Genomic DNA, 20,630 nt, shown 5'->3' with positions numbered 1-20,630 from the left:
GTGTGATGCATATTGTCTTGAATAAGTTAAACCTCTAAACTGTGGTGTGCATGCAGAGAGTATCTCATTCAAACATTCTGTCTTGTTTGCTTAGTCGTTTTAAACTGGGTAATGCTATGAATTAAACATTATACTGTCTATCTGGCCTTGAACCTCAGATATCAAGGCTGAAAACCTGGACATATCCTCATAGTAGTTTTGTTGTTGCTGGCTCTGGGAGATGCTCTAGTAACACTTTCATATCATCCTACTGGTTCCTAAAATAGCTTGCTAATATCCATGCTGCAGACTGCGTTGATGTTAACCAATATGTATACAACCTCCAATCTACTACGGTCTTGTCAGCTGGTGGTTTACAGATTCTTCTTGGGCCTTTAAACTCTCTTTCTGGCTGTCATTACAGTAACTTTGCAAACACAAGGAGATGTTGAAACGTTTCAGACATTTACTCCCAGTCACAGATCTGGGTTGAATCCATCATCATTCTTTAGCTCACTTCGCCACCTCAGTTCAGACCCAGCTATATGCAAATCAGTTTTGACCCTGACACTGTGCCTCATGGGAACAGTCCAGCCCGAACTGCGAAGCCAGGTCTTCCGTGAACCGGAAACAATCCTCCTGGGACCAGCGTCGGGGTAACACCCCTCATCAGCCAGGCTAGCTTGAATCCAGTGGCAAAGAGAGCAAGTGACCCACATCTGGGCATACCCTGCCAACCTAGGGCAAACAAAGCAAACACAAGGAGATGATGGACGGAGTGCTGAAACATTTCAGACACTCACGCCCAGTCACAGATCTGTGTTGAATCCATCATCCTTCTTTAGCTCACTTCGCCGCCCCAGTTCAGACACATCTATATGCAAATCGGTCTTGACCCGATGCCTCATGAAAACAGTCCCGCTCGAACTGCCAAGCCATGTATATAGTTGCATTTGACATGTTCCACATTAACATGAAACTTGCTACATACGGTGGGGTTATCCTGCTCTTGATATATTTTGCTTGACTTAACACCCCAACTGTGAATGGTCCATCTTGAAGTACTTTATGAAGTTCTAGGACCCTGTGTACAACTCAACACAGATAACTGATTATAATAGTCTGTTATAAGGAGGAGAACAGAAAGGAACTGCAACCCCAATTTAGGTTAATCTACATCATAATTGCTCCTTATATTGTATTTGTTCATAATTGACCTAAATGAATAATTATGCTAAAGTTTAAAATGTAGCCTTTTGCAGCCATCTTTGTTACAATGTCAACCAGCAGCTCTCATTTCTTAGCTAGACAGGGTTTGTATCTGGGCACCTGAATCATGAACTTCGAAAAACTGTTGTGTTTATAAGAGTCTTCTTCCCATGTAGATAGTTTTCCAGTTCATTTGCCTTTCTCTCTTTCCTATGGGATAGCATCTGCTTGTTAGAACAACATAAATTAAACCCAAGTTAACTTATTCGAAAAGCTTTTGAATCTGATACTAAATGTACGTGCCTCATTCCCTCCTTAATAAATGCCAAGGAGACTTCTATAAATGTTTTGTAATTACTTCTGTTTTTCAAAAATACATTCTGCAGACTCATTCCAAAGCAGATTACTGATATTTTATTCGACAGTCTGTTCCACTCATCATCTGGATTTCCCCAACTGGCCCACCATTTTTATGAGTGTCAAAATCTATCAGCTGTGGGTAGGCCCCGCACTTGAGTTACAAATTACTAGCCTGGATTAGGATCTAAATTAGGAGTTCCTGAGTCATGTGGTGGCTCACAAGAGGTGAGGTAACACTATCTCAATTCCGAGATCAAAAGGATTTGCAGTTCATTTCCTTAATACTTGTAATTGAAAAGTACAGTTAATTTGGCATTTTTTGTGCAGGGACAGCAAAAACATTTTTGCATTCTTCTTTGTTCCTGTTGGCAAAAACACAAATCAACTACACCAGTAAAGAGAACTCACAATATGCCATGGCTTGATTTAACAGATCAAACTTGGAGACCTCCACTTACCATATTGGTCCATGACAGCCATTCTTTATGTTGTGTTCTATTAAAGGTGGTGCCACATCAGTACAGAGATAATGATGAGCATCTACTGTGAGTCTGAAATATCCATCAATTAGAGAGACAAAGGATGAGGCTTCCTCTGGTGAAGAAAGCCATAACACCTAAAACAAAAATATACTTAGATACACTCATAGTCACAACATTAAGATTTCTATTACAAATAATACAAGCAGACAATCACAAGTACCATCACTAAAAAAATTACTTTTTTCCCCAAACAGAACTTGCTATGATGCAGTTTCATAACAGTGTAAGTGAAGTGTTACATTTAAAAACAAATAATTTTCTAGGTGAAAAGCGGGGAACTGGGCAGTATCCAAGACTTAAAAGTATAAACAATGCATCACACTTGTCTGGAAGAACCGAGGAGGAAGTAAATGCATGACCAGAACTCGGAGAGAAGCACTTCCAAAATGCTTTTAAACTTTGATTAGAGTTATAAAAAATGAAGTAATTAGAGCACTGAAGAGCTTACCGATTAGAAACAAACTATCTCCCCATTAATTGAAGGTAATAAATTCAGATATGATGAGCTTCATATGAAGTTTAAAGTTTATACATTGATGTAATGGCTGCAAAAAATGTGATGTTGAACTCTTATTGCCATAGAAATGCTTTTTCTCTGCACTATTTATGTTCTCTGGAATAATTTGTAAAAATAGTTTTTAAAAAATTCACAAAGGCCAAACTCGTTACTTTTTAACCAATTTTTCATTTGTATCATTTCAAGACCACATTAGCATACATTTGGTTCAGCTTCTGCAATAAATGACTGGATCAGTCTTGGTATAATATGGGTATGGTTGTTCTCTTGTGCCTCTCAACAATCCAAAAGAACTAAGGGACAGGCCAGACGATGTTTTTCCTACTTATACTTCCAATCGAGATAAGATAACCACATTTTCCTCCTCATTTTAATTTTGTAATTTGTGAATGAGATGCTTCTCATTACCTTGCGTTGCTGCTAAAGACCAGAATCTTTTGAAATCTGAAGGAGAAATCATTTTTAAGGAGCACCCTACTCTGATGTGCCACATTTGATGCCACTGTATGCTTTCAAGAGTTGCTAAAGAAAGATACAGTTAAAAAATCCAGTTTCAACATATGACTTCAGTGGAAAACCTAAAATAAAAATAGGTGATAAATTATGTCAGCATTCTTTCAGAATTCCACTGATACAGGTTTAATGGATCAGTTTGGCTGGAATGGGCAGGGAGTAAACTAAATGTTAGAATGCGTGTTATATTCCCCTATGTATGGTGGGGGAGACGGAGTACAACCAATTCTGCATTATGTAGGAGTGCTAAAAAAACGTATCTTACGTGAATGAGATTAGTGAATGTAATTCACACTGCTTTGTTGTATTCATGCTACTGAATCAAACTATGCTGGAAAGAGATAACATGATATTTGAAGAGATTCAGGTATAGCACTCTGAGAATGGGTTTCAGAGTGGATGATTTTATATATACTTGTACGGATAATTAATTTGTAGGCAAATGTTCAATAAAAGTGTATTTGATTAAGAATATAATATGGATTTTTTAATACAAAAATAAAGAAATGAAATGCTAGGACCATTAGGTAGAAGATTTGTAGAAAGCATATGAGACCACCAACAATGTGCATATGTTGCAATCATTACGGTCAAGATCTTACACACCAAGTCAAAAATTAAAAAACTGTGTAGGGACAACACGTTTTACTTCACAAAACAAGTAGATTTAATGATCCTTTTGAGATATTCACAAGTCAACATTATAGCAGGTGAGAAACAGAAACAGGGTGTGCTTTTTTTGCTGTCAAAATGGTCACATATATTTAGAGACCTTCCCATCATAGGCTTAGACTGCAGTACTGCCATATTACAACTTCTAACGACTGTACTATGATTGGCCCCATTGTTTAACATTTTAACTTAACATTTTGCATAATAAAGCTTTAAAAAAACTCACAGAGATTGGACAAGGTACGGTGCAGTATGTGTTTTGTATATAAAAATGCACACATGGCCATGATTAGGAATGAGGAGAGCAGCACAGCCCTCTATTCTCTGCATTCACCACTTCCTTTGTAGTATGTATTTACTTTCTTTTGTGATAAATTCGGCAGGCAGAGTCATAACAGATTTCTTACCCCATTAGATTTAACAACAAAGAAGGTTTTTTCGAGCCTGAAGACATTTGTAAGCAAACGTGTAAGCCTATAAAAAAATGTATCAAGAAATTATAGTAAACAAATTTTAGGTGTCTCTCTCCGACTTCACTGAAATGGTTTCCATAGAATAAGTACTGAAATGCAGGTCAAGGGTAAACTTACAGCTAGTACACCCAAAAATCCAAAGACCATGATCACTTCTGTGCGATGTAACTGGGTATAGATTATGGCGACAATCTGAGTAAAGCAGAGAAGTACTCCTGAAGTCTTAAGAAGGCCCACTACCCGGACTACATGCTTACAATTATGTACTTTCATTAAAGAGTCAGACTGTAAAAGTACTTTCATTGGTTTATTCTTGGAGGGTTTGCATTTGCTAATCTGAGAACTCTATGTGCTTCACAAAAGTGTTAAATAAAAAAAAGCATGCATTTGGGCAGAGACAGAGCACATAAGCTGAATGTACAATTGATGGGCTAAAGCAACTGCTAAAATACTAATTTACAATAAATATCAGTCGACATTTACTCCTGCAAAATAAATTTAGAACGTGAGACATTTGGAAGACATGTCAGATTGTCTGCAGTTAAAAAAACAGAGTTTGGAGCAGCATAATAGGTGTTACAGAGGAGATGGGTGCCGGTGGCCTTCCAAAATGCAGCGACCACTCAAAGTTATTTTTTACTCAGAAAATGCATGAAAACGTAATCCTGCAAAAAAGCAGAATAGGCCATGTATTTAAAGAAGAGTCCGGCCAAAAAACAAACCTAAAATATTTTGCAAGTTGCAGAATTATTTTTTTTTTGTTTTACATACGACGATTTCTGGCAGTCATACTCAAGGAGATTGTTTAAAATGGGGAGTAATCTGTGGTGTAACAGGAACACTTGCATAGATTCCATGTGTACTGTAGGGACTTTTGTCAACATTTATGGTAATTGTGGTATTTATATTAATCCATCAGGTAGGAATGGTAGTAATAGAGAACCGCCATCAGCAATATAGGATTTTTTTTACAAAAGTACATATTTTGATAATTTTGGAACTTTTTACTAATTCGGGCCACTACATGACCAATGGTAATGCTGGCCTTAATGAGCAAAAAAACTAAACTTTATATACCTGAATGTGACGCAATACATTTCAAAACCAATTCATGGTTTCCAATGTGCATGACAGCAATTAAAAAAAGCCAACTGATGGTGTAAATCTGTCCTTGTATTTTACTGATGGGGTTTTTAATTTTGAAGGTAGGAATCGGGAATGTCCCATCATTGTGCAATTTATGAAATACCAGTCTCATATATGTTATAAAAATAAACTAAAAGTTTGTCACTAGGCCTTTTCCACACCATCTACAAGTAAGGAAACATGGAAAGCCAATACTCCCAACAATATAATTTCCAAATCTAAACTCTTCTAATTTTCCCATACCAATCTACTTGATGTGAACAGAGAAATCAATGCACCCCTAAACCATCTGCCATCTTTTGAAACAAGAGTTATCTCAGAGCTTAGTTTGTGCTCCTTCCACAGAATAAATTAACTTACCATGTTCTTGTTATCTTGCCTGTTAATGCAGACAGTTGAACCCTTGATGACTATATGCGTGATTTCATGGAAATATGAAAAACTATTCCATTCATCAATGGCTCTCTTCCTTTCATCCTTTCTTCTGTTTTTATTTTCAAATTTCCTTCTTTTGTGTTTGAGTTTTTCTTTCTCGTTTGGAAAAACCTAAAAGAAAGTTTGGAAAAAACAGAAGTTATGGAATGCCAGTGATACATGTAAGAAGTAATGTCACCAGTTCAACAAATAAGCTATTTAATTCAGGACCCCAGCTAGAGTACTGAATCATACCCAACCTAATACTCTCCGAATCATATGTAGTAAAGCAGAAAAGACTACACACCTGTGCTGCAAAACAGACGCACCTACACTCTTGAACTGACTCCAGTACAGCAGTGATAGAACTTCAAAACACATGCATAAGGCACAAGCTTTTCTAGGACAAGGCTACCCACAGGCATGGCATCAGAATGTAACCCTAACAGTACCTAAGATCAAGGATATCACATAAAAGTCATAAGAATTTAAACAGTATATACTTTTAGCAGGTTCCATAAAAAATAATTTTTTTCACATACAAGAAGTAAAATAGAAGGTGGGAACCAAGTTTATTTTAGCATAGCCCTGCTTCCAATTGCACTCCTATGTTTTTTCTTTTTAATTATAAGTCTTTTCTGGTAGAGTTAAGTCATCTGAAAACTTTGAATATCCTCACCCTATCTCTTTGCATCTCTTTTTATGAAATAATCTTACTGTGCATGGTATATTTGAAAGGAAGGGCCAATTGCCGCCCCACCTAGGACATATAACAAGCCCTGCAGGAATTATATCACATGGCAGGATCGTGGAAATGTAAATTAGACAGCATATTAAGCGATTTTAACATGTATTAGTACCAATGCAAAATGTATTAATAAGCTTAAATAATTAGTTTTTTTCATAAATAAAACTACACACATTGAGCATATATCTCTTGAGTAAACCAGTTTGTGTAAAATATAAAACAATGCTGAACTCAGCCCTCCTTTCTTTGGCTTTTGGAAGCATCTCTTTTTAACAAACTGCTGTGGAACACAGCGCTATACCTTGCAAATGTATATGTCTTACCATGCAGCACTTTTAAAATTCAAGACCTCATAACTTTAATGGCGATGCACGTTCGGACCTTCTCTAAATTCTTACCTCCCTCTCAAAATAACGGTTGCTTTCAGAGCAGTTTAGAAGTATTGGCACTAAACAGGGAAACACAAGATTTTCCGGTTTGAAATATACTTTATCAGTTAGGATTATTGATGCCTTCTGGACAAAACCCCATGTCATAAATGCTGGAATACAAGAATAAACAGGTAAAAGATGAACATTTATATTTTTGTAAATCATCAGAAATGGCACTGTATTCTCCAAGATCTCAGCACCGTGTTCTGTTTGTGCAAGACACGTTAGTTTGTTGATATCTGCAGATTATGCTGCAGATAGTTTAAGAGGCAACTATCCGTTTACAAAAATTATTATTATTATTAATATAAACTTAATATAGCGCATGGCTTCCCTTATGCGCCCCAGTGCTGTGTGTGGTCACTAATCGAGAACAGTTTATACCATATTCTGGCTAAAAAGCCAGGTTTTTAGTTGCTTTCTGAATGTAAGAGGGTGTGTCAGAGAGCGTACGTGGAGGGGGAGTTTGTTCCATAAGGTTGACGCATTATAAGAAAACATGCGCCCACCCGCTCGTACCCTCCGGACTTTAGGTACAACCACCTGAAAGAGTTTGGCGGAACATAGGTCACGCGAAGGCTGGTAAAAGGACATCAGCCTGCAGTTAATTTTTGGGCCCGTGTCCCATAAGGTTTTATGTGCTATGCACAGTGATTTGAACATAATGCGTTCTTTGATGGGAAGCCAATGTAGGGCTTTTAGTGCTGGTTTGGCCGATTGTCTTTTTGGGGTGTCAAGTAGTAGCCTGGCAGCACAATTCTGCACCACCTGCAGCTTCCTAGTGGTGGCCTTTGGGGTGCCCAGATACAGGGAGTTACAATAATCCAATCGGGGCATTTCCAGTGCCTGAACCATAGTCCTGCTTGATGTTGATGGCAGCAGTGGCAGAATTTTCGTCAGTTGTCCTATGATGCCAAAGTAGGTAGCTGCTACTTGTGAAGCTTGGTAATCTAGTTTTAACAAGCTATCAAGCCATATTCCCAGCCTTTTAATCCTCTCCTTCGGTTTGGGAGGGGGTCCTAAGAATTCTGGCCAGTTCCTAGAAGGAGAGCTGATGGAGTGACTACCTAGGATCATAATCTCTGTTTTATCTCTGTTAAGTTTGAGATATGACAGATCCATCCATGTGGCCACTTTTAACAGGCAGGTTTCTATGCTGACTGACGCCTCCTTTGGGTGGTTAAATGCTACTACTAGCTGGATGTCATCCGCATAGGTCACTATCCGGACCCCGCATGGGAGGACTATCTCCGCCAGGGGTCGTAGGTACACATTGAAAAGCATAGAGCTCAATGAGGACCCCTGCGGCACGCCACACATTAGCGGGACCTTCATTGAGGTACAGTTACCTTCAAATACTTGGTACGAGTGATCTGTTAGAAAGGATTTGATCCAAGTGAGGGCTTTGCCTGCTACTCCCACTTCTCGGAGTCTCTCAAGGAGGATTTTGTAATTCACAGTATCAAACGCGGCGCTCAAATCGAGCAAGGTGATCGCCACTGATCCTCCTTGATCCAAGACTTCCCTTGCTTCCTCCATCACTGTTAGCAAGGCAGTTTCTGTGCCGTGGTTAGGCCGAAAACCAGTTTGCGATGCGTGTAGCATCGAGTGCTTTTCCAAGTGATTAATTGAACACTTATTTATATGTTTTTCCACAATTTTGCTGATGAAGGGCAGTAGTGAGACTGATCGGTAGTTGCTCCATAACTCTAGATTATGTTTTTTTTTTTAACAGTGCCCTCACCATGGAATGGTTCCATGTCTTGGGCACTTCTGATGGCATAATGGATGCATTTAGTACTTCCAATAAAACCGGTAATATGGTCTCCTTTACTTAATGCATCACATGTACCGGGGCAGCATCACACGGTGAACCTGATTTCATTTTGGTAGAAATTTGGGATAGTGTATCTAGATCTAGGATGGGAAACTCTTCAAAAATTGCTGGGCCTCCAACCCCCTTCTCTGGTTCAGTATCTAAATTAACTGAGCCATGGGTTGATGGGAACATGTTACATATATCCAGAATCTTTTTATTAAAAAATTCTGCTAATTCTGCACATCGCTGTGGGGCAGACTCAACGGGCGGCTCAGGCTGAGGGTTGTTGGTCAGTTGTTTTGTAATTCTCGCAATTATCCTGGGAACGTTGGCTGTTCCATTAATTTTCTCCTCATAGAATAGCGCTTGAGCTCTTCTAGTTTCAGCCTGATAAACTTTAATTGCTTCTCTGTATTTGTTTTTTCTGCACTATAAGCTTTTCATCATGCCCTCTCCAGTTTTTTGCATTTCTGTTTAAATTCTCGTACTTTGGGGGTATATCAGGCCGATAGCTTTTCTTTGGACATTTTTTTACTCCATTTATACGGAATGATGGAGTCCAAGGTTGATGTGATCTATTCATTAAAATCATTCGACGCTCTGCTAGAGTCCGGGTCCCCTAAGATGGGTAGGTTTCAAAGTGTGGGTGTCCATTCTTCAGGATCAAGTTTTACCCATGGTCTGTCCCAGCTTTTCTGGGGATGACTGTTAATAGTTAGTGTAGAAGGTTTCCAGCAAATCTGGATTAAAAAGTGAGCCAACCAGGGGACTGGGGAGGGATTGCCTACCTCTAATGTCTCCATATTAGAGAATACTTGATGAAAGTATGACCCTTGCCATGTGTTGGACCTGCAATTTTTTTTGCCGGGCTGCAACCCTTGTAAATTTTGAATAAGAATCAGAGCGTCCGATTTATTGGGATCTTCAAGGTGCAGATTTAGATCACCCAGGATAGTGAAGTTTGCGGCCGTACTTACCAGTGTTGCCGCTGCATCATTCAAGGAGTCGATAAATGTCACGCACGGGCCTGGGGGGTGTATATCAGAATTCCCTTTAATGAGCAAGTGAGTGCGAAAGTGAGTACATATCTCATGCTCTCACAGTCCTTCACAATGTCTGGTTCAAAACGTCCCTTTACATGTTCCTTAAAAATAATTGCAATCCCTCCACCCATCCGTAATCCCCGGTCTTTCCAAAAATATGATAGCCTGGGGGTAGAGCTTGGACTATATCAGGTTCTGCATCTTTGTGCAGCCAGGTTTCTGTCAGGAGCAGAACATCTGGCTGTTCCTCCCTAAGCAGAATGTTAATTTCCGCAATGTGTTTAGGCAAGGACCTGCAGTTCAGAAGAAGCATTTTGATCTCTGTAGGGTTGGGATTGCTGGCAGATCTCTGTGTGGGTTCACCTAAGTAAAAGTGGCAGTTCAGGCATGTTCCCGAGCCGGATGTTAAGCTGATACATTGGTTGCACTTGATATTGTGGCCTCCATTTCATTCATGGAGTTGGTGCATCGAGTATCTCTGCAGTTCTGTTTGGGACCAGGGTTTCTGGCCCTTGGTCCCGGTCGGGCACAGACAGGCGTGCCTTAGGCGTGCCTCGCGCCCGCTACAGCATTGGTCTTATGACCGTGAGAAGGCGGCAACTAGCACGCTATAAAATATCTAGTACGTACGGCAAAATGGGACAAATTAATCAAGAATGTTTCTCAAACAAAATGCTGTATCACACCCCACAATATCCACATTGTGTGCCAAGCGTAAGGGTAAATATTGTTAAAGAAGGTAGCGGGGGTCAGGCCAGACAACAAAGGCGAGTGGAATGCTCAGGGCACTCACCGTACAAGCGTTCAGCATCCTGCTGCAGACCGGGTTAATCGACCTCCACCATCTGACACCTGCCCATATAAAGATCCTGGAGTGCAGGGGGTCCCATGGACCCGCTGAAAAGAAGTGCTGATGAGAACAAAGCCGGAGTGTGTTAAGACGGGAGGCTGGGCCTTGCCTCACCGCTACGAATAGTGCAGATCTTGTGGGGCCACAGCCCATCAGACAGTGGCGCCGCGGGCCGGCGGTGGGAACATCCCGGCTCCTGCCTGGCGGGGCCACGACCGTACCTAAGCCAGCACATAGGGTGCGGAGATGAATGGAGCGGCTGAACCGGCAACCTGGAACGGTGAGGATGCACTGGGTCCTGGCATGGAAAAACTGGACCCAAGGCAGAGGTGTGAGAGGTGGCACCCACATCAGGGATGTCATATTCGAGGAGTCCTCTCCGACTTTCATAGATGAGCCATGAAGTCTATGTGCAGCTGGAGGGGGGAAGTCCAGGTATAAAAACTAGCCTGGAGGGAGAAGAAGGGCACAGTAGTTCTGGCACTTCAATTCAAGGGATCCTGAGGGCACGGCCCTCTCTCCTGGCCTGAGATGGGGGATTTCCAAACACCAGAGGAGCCTGGGGATTCAGAAAACTGCTAGCCTCAGTAACTGATCACTGACAACAACCTGCAGTGCCCAAGTTCTGCAACGAGACGCCACACCATAGGGGACCCCAGGCTGGTGATGAGGATCACTGCAGCGCCTCACTGGAGGCATAATACCCAGTCGTCATCCCCCACACCGCACAGAGACATTGAGCCCCATAGAGAACCGACTGCTGAACCAGTGGCTGCCCTCTATTCTGCACCAGAATTGTGAGTACACCAAAAGACGGGCTTGACAGCCACACTTGGCAGAGGCAGAAACAATTCGGCCTACATAGGATTGTGGGTGCCACCTGTTGAGGAGAGTCTTATCGCGGTATTACACTGACGACAGAGTCCACCGCAATCGGCATCGAGGATGTCCCAACAGCTGAGGATTGACCAATACACAGGGGGAGGAGACCGTTGGTCAGTAGGGAAGAAGAGGACATGCAGGTGTGCTCTCCATCACCCCCTGAGCACACAGGAACACAGACTCTACAGGCAACCACTCAGGAGCCACCACCATTATGAAAACTGACACAATGAAGATCCAACTGTAATTCCATGCATTGACCCATATGAAACAAAAGCTCGAGGCCCACCTGAAAGATGAGGAGGGCAGATCTTGCTGCAATAATCTGTGATTTGTTAGGTTCCCTGAGCGTGTGGAGGGTGGGAAACATAAGACGTTTCTAGAGACCTAGATCAAAAACTCTTCATGCCCTCTCAGATTTACCTCCTCTATTCATAATCAAGCAAGTGCACCGGGTACTGGTGCCTCCTCCACCACTTGGTACACTCCCTAGGATGAAGACCATCAAAATATTCAACTATCGAGGCAGGCACTGCATACTATGGACAGCACGTCAGGCAGGAGCCCTTACCTTCGACAATAGCACTATCAGGATATTCCCATATTACACTCAGAACTAACAGGAATCCTACATGGGGGTAAAACAAAAACTCACAGACATGTGCCTCCAATACATGTTGGTCTAACAGGTAGAACTGTGGGTGCTCAACGAAGGACGAGCACACTTGTTTACTGACCTTGAGGATGTTTGGCCTGGCTGGAAGTGTATGATGGACACAGACCACATGTGAGCTGTGGCTGGGATACGGGTCTAACAGGAGGGAGGCAAAGGCTCAACAGGGGAGGAGAATCCTGCACTCTCCCACACAGGCGCACTAATGGGCAGGTAGTTGCGACAGAGGATGCTGCACTTGACATAGTGAGCCAAGTAGAAGCTGCTACTGGAAAGAGCGCAGACTGTTCTGCAGTCAGCGGAAGTACTATAGCAAGTGATGCTCAATCTGTGCTGCGTGGATACATAGCAGATCACACCCAGAAGTTTGAAAATATTTTTTCCATTCCACTGTTCACAACGCAATTAGCAGGCTGGATAGATTCTGGATAGTGGCGAGTTTAGCCTCTGAGATAGACTTAACACAGTACTTATGTAGGTTCTTATCGGTTCATTCACCAGTCCTTATGACATATTGTCTGATCTTACAAGAGCGCCTACACATGAAGAATGGCTGAAATACATCACTGAGTAGGCATTAGGAGAAGTAAGGCACCTGAGAGAGGACAAGACAGACAATAAATCACCAGATGAAATAGCTCCGTGGGCAGACAGAAATTATTCACATTCTTTCTCACACCACACATGACTCGATGGTTGGGGGGGGGGGGGATTCGGATGGAGTAAGTCAACTGGTTGGCCCTCCTCAAAGGCCAATTAACTGCAGAAATGTAAAGAAATAAGGCACTCGACCTACTGAAACTCTTAGGGAGCGAGGGGAGCACTAATATATATCGCAATACACAACCCCAACCCCATGCGAGACTTAACCCATGTTGGTTATTGCCTGTTTACTGTCAGCAAAGATTATTACATTATGCCATGAGTGATTATTGCCTCATGCTGCAGATGTTATGTGAAAAGCTACTGAACAGTACAAATGTCCTACCCTTACAGTGTCCTAGTTGAGTTCTTCTAATGTGCTGAGTTTCTTTTATACACAAATTAAAAAGAAAATGTACAAAATATTTTAAACAACATAGATACACCACACAGTAAGTCAAAGTAAATTAAATAGATACGAACAGGTGTTTTTTTCCTCCACTGTATTCCAGAGATTCCTGTGACCATCACTTCGTACTGGGGGATAATCTCAACATCTCCAATCTGCGTCCCATTTTTTTCATTTTCTGATGAAATCTGCATGGAAGACGTCTCGAACACCTCAGCACCAAAGTGCTTTGTTAACGTTTCCAGCATGGACAAGTACTTCAGCTTGAGGTCATGTGAAGAAACGCTGTCACAAACAGTCTTATTGTTGAATTCTTTGAGAAACTTCTTGAAGACATTGTTGATCCTCATTCTGGTAAGAAAATTCCTCTGTCGGATCGTCTTGTTCAGCGTTTCAGGAATATATCGCTTGTAACTGAAAATGAAAATTATTCATCAGTATTGTCATTTAAAATTTTGATGTAGCATAAATAAGTACCGAGCCGAATATGTCAGCATAAAAATATCAATACACTTACGAGAAAACCCCTGACCAGCCTGGGTGTCCTTGGTGTTTCACTCAGTCGCATTAGAAGTCTGAGGCAGTCGGTTCCGCTTGCATTCATCATTATAATGGGCCACAAAACCCTGTAATACGTGACAGATTGCCCGCAGTCTTGCTACAGTTAAATGTCAAATGAGCGCATTGCTTTTCTGACCACAGCAAAACAGTTGCGTCTTGCAGGCTGTTTTGCTGCATCTTTACAGCTATTACTCTGAAATGAGAACATTCTATTTGTGCAATCCTGGCTTACTTACAGATCTTTTACTTTGCACAGTATCGTGTTGCTGAACGGTTCGGTTGAAGAGTGTCTGCTTTGGTTAACAAACCACACAAACAGAAAAACTTACTCTTTCGCCTCAGCCAAGCTTCATTAAACTGTTCTGGGAGTGATCTTGCACGAACATAACAAAAGACTCCTCTGTACACACACTCATATGTAACAAGAAAGGTGCAGTATTTCCGGAATATCTCAACATACCTATTTATGACAAATCAATGTAAAACTGATGTGGAATCTTTTCAATTAAAGAGGCAGAATCAGACCAGGGTGCTCAGACAATCGCTCATTTAGTTTTCTCTGGAATTGAATGTCCTCCAAGTCTTCCACAAATGTATCTATCTTCATTATAGAGTGAATTGTGTTTTTGGTCTCTTTATGTGATTTTATCCACTGATAACTAAAAATGGGTACCGGTTTCGTTATTAGGCTCATCTCCAACAGCCTCAAAAAAGTCCAGAAATCTAAAATGGTGGGTACACTAAGACTGTAAAATGTAAAAGGAGGCACTATTGACACGCAGAACTGTTGTGCCACCTCTCACTGACTTTGGAGGAAACAAACAAGAGTTGACCTGTGAGAGATGGTGCTGAAGAGATCACAGATTGGTCAACTAGCCTAATGTAAAGTGGAGATTTGTACCCTGCTCCCTTATGTCCACCAGAAACCTAAAACGAGAATCATATCACAAATCACAGTATCAATAGAGCTCTTGACCTGTGAGAGATGGTGCTGAAGAGATCACAGATTGGTCAACTAGCCTAATGTAAAGTGGAGATTTGTACCCTGCTCCCTTATGTCCACCAGAAACCTAAAACGAGAATCATATCACAAATCACAGTATCAATAGAGCTCTTCCAGAATTTAGGATTGTGAACCTATTCATTTTCCTTTGTTTAGACTGCCAGGAAAACCTTGCGGTCCCAAAGAGGAAACCAAAGAAACAACCCTACACAATTTAGGATTGTGTACCTATTTAGGTTTAAGGGGCAGTTTGTAACTCGTGCTATCCAGTGACAAGTAAGTAAGTAATAGTTTATTAGCATAGTTAATTAAAACCATTGCAATTCCTCCTTAAAAACACTAATATACACACAATACATTTTTCATCACTTGAATAAAATTACGTCTACATAAAATATATGTTCTAATTTATATTTCCTATTAAAAATCATGAGATTTAATATATTTTAATGAACATTAAAATAATAATCAAATTGTTTTTAATGTCCTCTAAAAGTTTTAGCAAAGGGACGAATTCCAGTATTCTCTTTTCCTCCACCTTCCTTAATTTGATACTTTATAGACAACCGGTAAAAAATTCTGCTTGATGTAATAACAATTCTGCTTGATTTAATAACCCAGTGACAAACAAAAACACATGCCTTGCTCTTCTTTCCGCACCCTTTCCCAAAATACTGAATTTCCAAAGAAAGGACGTCTTTTAGAGTTTGGTGTATGTGGAATATTAATCGAAAAGCAGAACATGTTGAGCCGCCACCCCTGCACTATTTAGAGCTAGGGAAAGCAACATGTTTCCAGCAATGGAGACCAAACAATGCTCTGCCAGCATTAGTCTTTGACTGACGGCACGATAGGCTGTTGGTCACTGTACATCAGACCTTCCAAACTAGAGTAGATGGTCAGGCGTAAATCTTTTCCTGTGTTTAGAGCAAGAGGAAACCAAAGAAACAGCCCCTCACAAGCTGAAAAAAACAGTTCCAGACCATGAGAAACTTTTGTTTTTCATTTCTTAAATAACAAACTCCCACCTTGGTAGTTTGATTTGAAACCCGAAAAACGTGTCCAGTTTGCAAACTTTTAGTACCTTCAAAGGAGCTGCAGCCACTCTGCTAAAAGCACAGAAATCTCTGCATGCCTAGCAGAGATCTTTAAAAATGGCAGGCGGTCTTTGCCACGTAAGCAGAAGACATCTCTCCGCTGATCTGGAGGGCCGGAAGCCATGCTGTGAGTCCTACCGTCTCCAAATCACATTGTTTTTAAGTTTGCCCTTTTGTGAAGAGCCCTTAAAGTGGCTGGTAACAGCCGCTAGTTGTTCCTAAAGGGACTCCTAGATTGGCACCCCTTACTTATTGGCAGTATTTATGCCCCCAATACTGGGCAGTCTGATTTCTGGAACACTCTTTCCGCCTCTCTAGCACATAAATCATAGTTCCCCTAGATTCTTGGTGGGGACTTTATTTGCGCATTAGATTTGCACCTCGATAGGTCCTACCCCCCCACGCCCAGGTGCCCCTCTACATTGTCGCACTGCCCAATTACGTACCTGACGCAACAGGGGTCTCTCCTAAGCACCTGGCGCACACATAATCCTATCCTTTGACTATACTCATTCTATTCCCCGCCACATGGGCTCGATGTACGACTGAACCACTTCTTGTATGCAGAGTCATTGACTCCCCTTGTGCGTGGCTCCAACTATCAAGGACACGTAATCTCGGGCCATGATGCCCATTATATAGATCTCAGTGGGTCACCTCTCAGATCACCTGTTCTAACCTGGCACTTCCAGAACGAATGCCTTGATGATTTAGTTTCCAAGAAAAAGCAGGGTGATCATATTCAACATTACTTTGTGGAAAACCATGGCACCACCTCCTTGGTGACGGTGAAAAGGGACGCATTTAAAACTGTGACACAGGATCATTGCATACAGCATGTGGTGAGGTCCGGAGAACCCTGAATATCGGAATAAAATCTGTTGTGAAGCGCCTTGCTCAATTGAGCAAGGAAGCAGACCAGGACCCAGAAAAGCTTTCACAGTTCACTAAGGCTAAGCAGACTATGCAGAACTCTTAAAATGGTTATGACGTTTCAATTTTACGGCTCATGCGGCTAAGGCCCACCAAGAGGATGACAAGTCGGGTCAACTTAGTCTGGCTTGTACGCCAAGACTCTACCCCAGTGTCAATCACCGAACTCATTTCAGCACAGGTGTTTCAATCCGTTCCCAGGAGGCTATCCTAAATCAGTTTTACACTTATTATTTTACCTTGTATTAGGCCCCTCCTGCAGGAATCAACGGCACTACTTTTCTAGAAGACATTACACTCCCAGCATTCCTATAACACACAAGCGCGTATTCGACGCCAAACTCACACAGAGTACTATTGTAAGCCCTTAGAGATCTTTCCTGAAACAAAACCCCAGGCCTTGATGGTAAAGCACATGAATTTTACAGCACATTTTCCTCGCAACTTGCATCCAGATTAGTTGCTGAGGCATCTCTGACTTCGAAAGAACGTCCACCATTGCTTAGGGAGTGCCTCCTGGTCTCAATTCTGAAGCCTGGGAGAGCACCAGCCTAACCAGCGTCATATCAACTGATTGCCATACTGGGAGCTCCAATCCACCGCATTGCCTACTTCAATAGTACATCGACCTCCAACAAAAAACGTTTTGTTATTGTTTTATTATGTGTCTCTGTATGTATATATAAATCAACATGAAATAATGTACTAAATTATAACGAACTTGAATGTTGAACAACTGAATATACTGAAGACTAAAGAATGAAAAATAAAGCTAAAAAACTAAAATAAAATAAAAGACATATATTTTTACATAAAAACTGTTTTGGTTCTTCAGTCATGTGCATTTGGTCGCTATTGTTTTGAATATATATATATATATATATATATATATATATATATATATATATATATATATATATATATATATATATATATATATATATTTTCACCTAAAATGAGATGGCATATTTAAATTGAATGTTTGCTATAGCCCTGTATTTTTCCATAGATATTTGTACCCTACGTATAGCAAACCTAGCAATTGTAGGGGTCCCCTGATTTTCCAAATATATCTACCGACAATCTTAACCATGGGCTCTGGTCGTCATTAAATCACACAGTAGTTTTAAGGGACACAAGCCCCACAAAATAGGCTTGTGTTTCACCTTTCTGGCACTACTCCTTGCTAAGCGCACTCGTACCTTAAACTGGCGTCCCCAGACAGCCCCTCCGCTAGGGGCCTCGTTTGCTGCGGTCTGCAGATGGGGCATGGCAGAAGAGGATGCCCTCCGCTATGAGGATGTGAGTGGTCAGCGCAAAAGACCAATCGCGCCCCAATAGGCCACTTTGCTCTCTGAATTTGTGCAACCCATACGTAATGATGACCCCCCCAATGAAGCCTTACAAGATATGTTCCTATTCACTATTATTTTAACTCCTCTCTCCCCACACATAGACATCAGTGATTGTACGGTGTGCTTCTAACATGATTAATCATAGTGTATTTACACAAAGGATTCACATGTTTTAAATATGTGTTTTTCTTTTCTTGTGCTCTGCAATGACTTTGCTTGAAGAAGTGTATATGTGCCTTTTCATATTGTTGATTGTACCTATTTCTTTAAGATCAATAAAAGAGATCTAAATTAAAAAAATAAAGAGGCTGGTGAAGAAATTAATAACGTCTACACAGTTATAGGATTCAAATTCCAAGTAGGCCTTTTAATGAGAGCACCCCAAGTAAGTGCAACAGCTGAAGGATCCCAAAGCAACTGATAAGATTATCACAGAAGCCCAGACAATGACATACTAAAGAATTCTTTGCATCATAAACACACAGATAAGAAGAGAAAGAAAACCTAACAAGAATTGGCAACTACATATTGCAAATACCACACACCTTCTTCCTCCACAAAATAAAACAAAACACAAAACAAATAAAACTAAAATAAGCTCTATACAATAATTATCTGCTGTACTTTACAATTCTATTTAGATTCCAAACCCGGTCATCCTCCGAATTTACAGCATTGCGGAAAAGTTTCATGACCTTGAATGGACCCATGAATCTGGAACCCACATTGGACATAAGGCTTCTCTTGACCAACACTTGGTCACCTACCAACTCATCCAACAATTTGACACCCTTGCTAACATCATAATTCAATTTCTGCTTCGCAACACTTCCTCTATTCTTTATCATTTCCACCACTCATTGAACCCCACTTGGACCACCCAGGCGAAGAAGTATTAGCATTTTTCCCTCTAAACATTTCGAAAGGCACCTCACCTGTGGTGGTGTGTGGAGAAAACCTATGAGCCTGTAGAAAATTCCTAAGGCCATCCTTCCAGTTTCTACTAGGCCTCATTTCCCACTGTATGCACCCTTTAATATTCCTGTTAAAATTTTCCACAGTACCATTGCCTTCTGGATTGATACAGTGAGCCCACTTTGTGCTTAATTCATCTTTCACACAGAAATTCTCCCATTTCGGCAGACACAAATTGAGGTTCATTGTCCAATAGAATAGAGGTGGGAAAACCCTCACAACTGAAAACATCAGTCATGAACTGAACAATTCACCCAGCCTCAATACTGCTCACAATTCCAATTTCAGCCCACCTAGAGAACTGGTCAAGTAGGACCAACAAACAGTTGGGAACCTGCCTTTACATGCAATGGTCCACCAATGTCCACAGCCACCATCTCCCTAGGTTTGGATGGAAAATCTCTTTTGCACATGGGAAGATTACTAACTTTGTTAACTTGGTCACTATGACGACAATCCAAACACTCTCGGATTCTCCTTTCAAGCATCAGCTCCATTCCCGACCACCATTAACGAAGACTAATCTTGGCTTTAGCCTTGTTCATTCCCCAATGCACTTCATGTCCAAGATCTACAATTTTTTCTCTCAATGCCACAGGTACTACTAGTCTGAAACACCTCAAAGTCACTCCATCATCACATGACAACTAATCTCTTATTTTCCAGAGACCAATAATATCCTTGTCTCTCTTCATCTCATACTTCCAACCTTCACACATTGCCCTTTTGACATGTTGAAGTACAGAATCCCCTTCAACTGCCTCAAGCCACTCCACATCCACTGGTAACGGTGCATACCTTGACCATGTCCAAATCAACATCACACCCATCCTACACACTAGAACTGATCCTAGACAAACAGTCAGCAACCATATTCTGAGGTCCAGGAACACAGTGCACGTTAGAGTTATATCCCTGAAGCCCAACCACCCATTTACAAATTCTCATGTAGATCATGTCTAAACCTTTCACAGAAAAAAACTTCAACCTGGGGCTTGTGGTATATGTGTACAGCAAATTCTTTATCCCAAATGAAATTTTAAAATGTCTTGAAAAACAGAAAAACACTTAGAGCTTCCTTCTCAATGGTGGAATACTTTTCAGCACCCCATAAAGACGTAGAACAGTAGGCAATTTGCTTACGTTTCCTCTCATTCCCATTCCACTGCATCAAAACTCCACCCAGACCACTTGTGCTAGTATCCGTCATAATAACACAGGCTCCAGAGGGCTCAAAACTCCTGAGACCTTCCACATTGGTCAATTCATCCTTGACGCAATCAAATTCCTTCAGGCAATCCCCACGCCACTTAAAATTAACACCTCTTTTAGTGTAAACTCCTCATGCTTAGAGTCTTGGACACTAAATTGAGAAGAAATTTAG

The 20,630-nt window shown here is 41.1% G+C and overlaps 1 protein-coding gene across 4 annotated transcripts in view; it reads right to left on the bottom strand.

The window, feature by feature from the left end:
* Nucleotides 1–20,630, bottom strand: part of JAK1 (Janus kinase 1) — a 490,769-nt gene that overhangs the window by 220,472 nt on the left and 249,667 nt on the right. For all 4 annotated transcript variants that reach the window (XM_078669080.1, XM_078669071.1, XM_078669099.1 and 1 more), the window contains 3 exons: nt 13,397–13,736; nt 5,772–5,957; nt 2,007–2,164 (listed from right to left, as the gene is read on the bottom strand). In XM_078669080.1, coding sequence (XP_078525206.1) covers nt 2,007–2,164; nt 5,772–5,957; nt 13,397–13,736 — 684 coding nt within the window. The remainder of the gene's footprint in view (nt 1–2,006; nt 2,165–5,771; nt 5,958–13,396; nt 13,737–20,630) is intronic.

The sequence above is a fragment of the Lissotriton helveticus genome, chromosome 1_2, assembly GCF_964261635.1.
Source record: "Lissotriton helveticus chromosome 1_2, aLisHel1.1, whole genome shotgun sequence".
Taxonomy (NCBI): Eukaryota; Metazoa; Chordata; class Amphibia; order Caudata; family Salamandridae; genus Lissotriton; species Lissotriton helveticus.
This window is presented reverse-complemented; position numbering and strand designations above follow the sequence as displayed.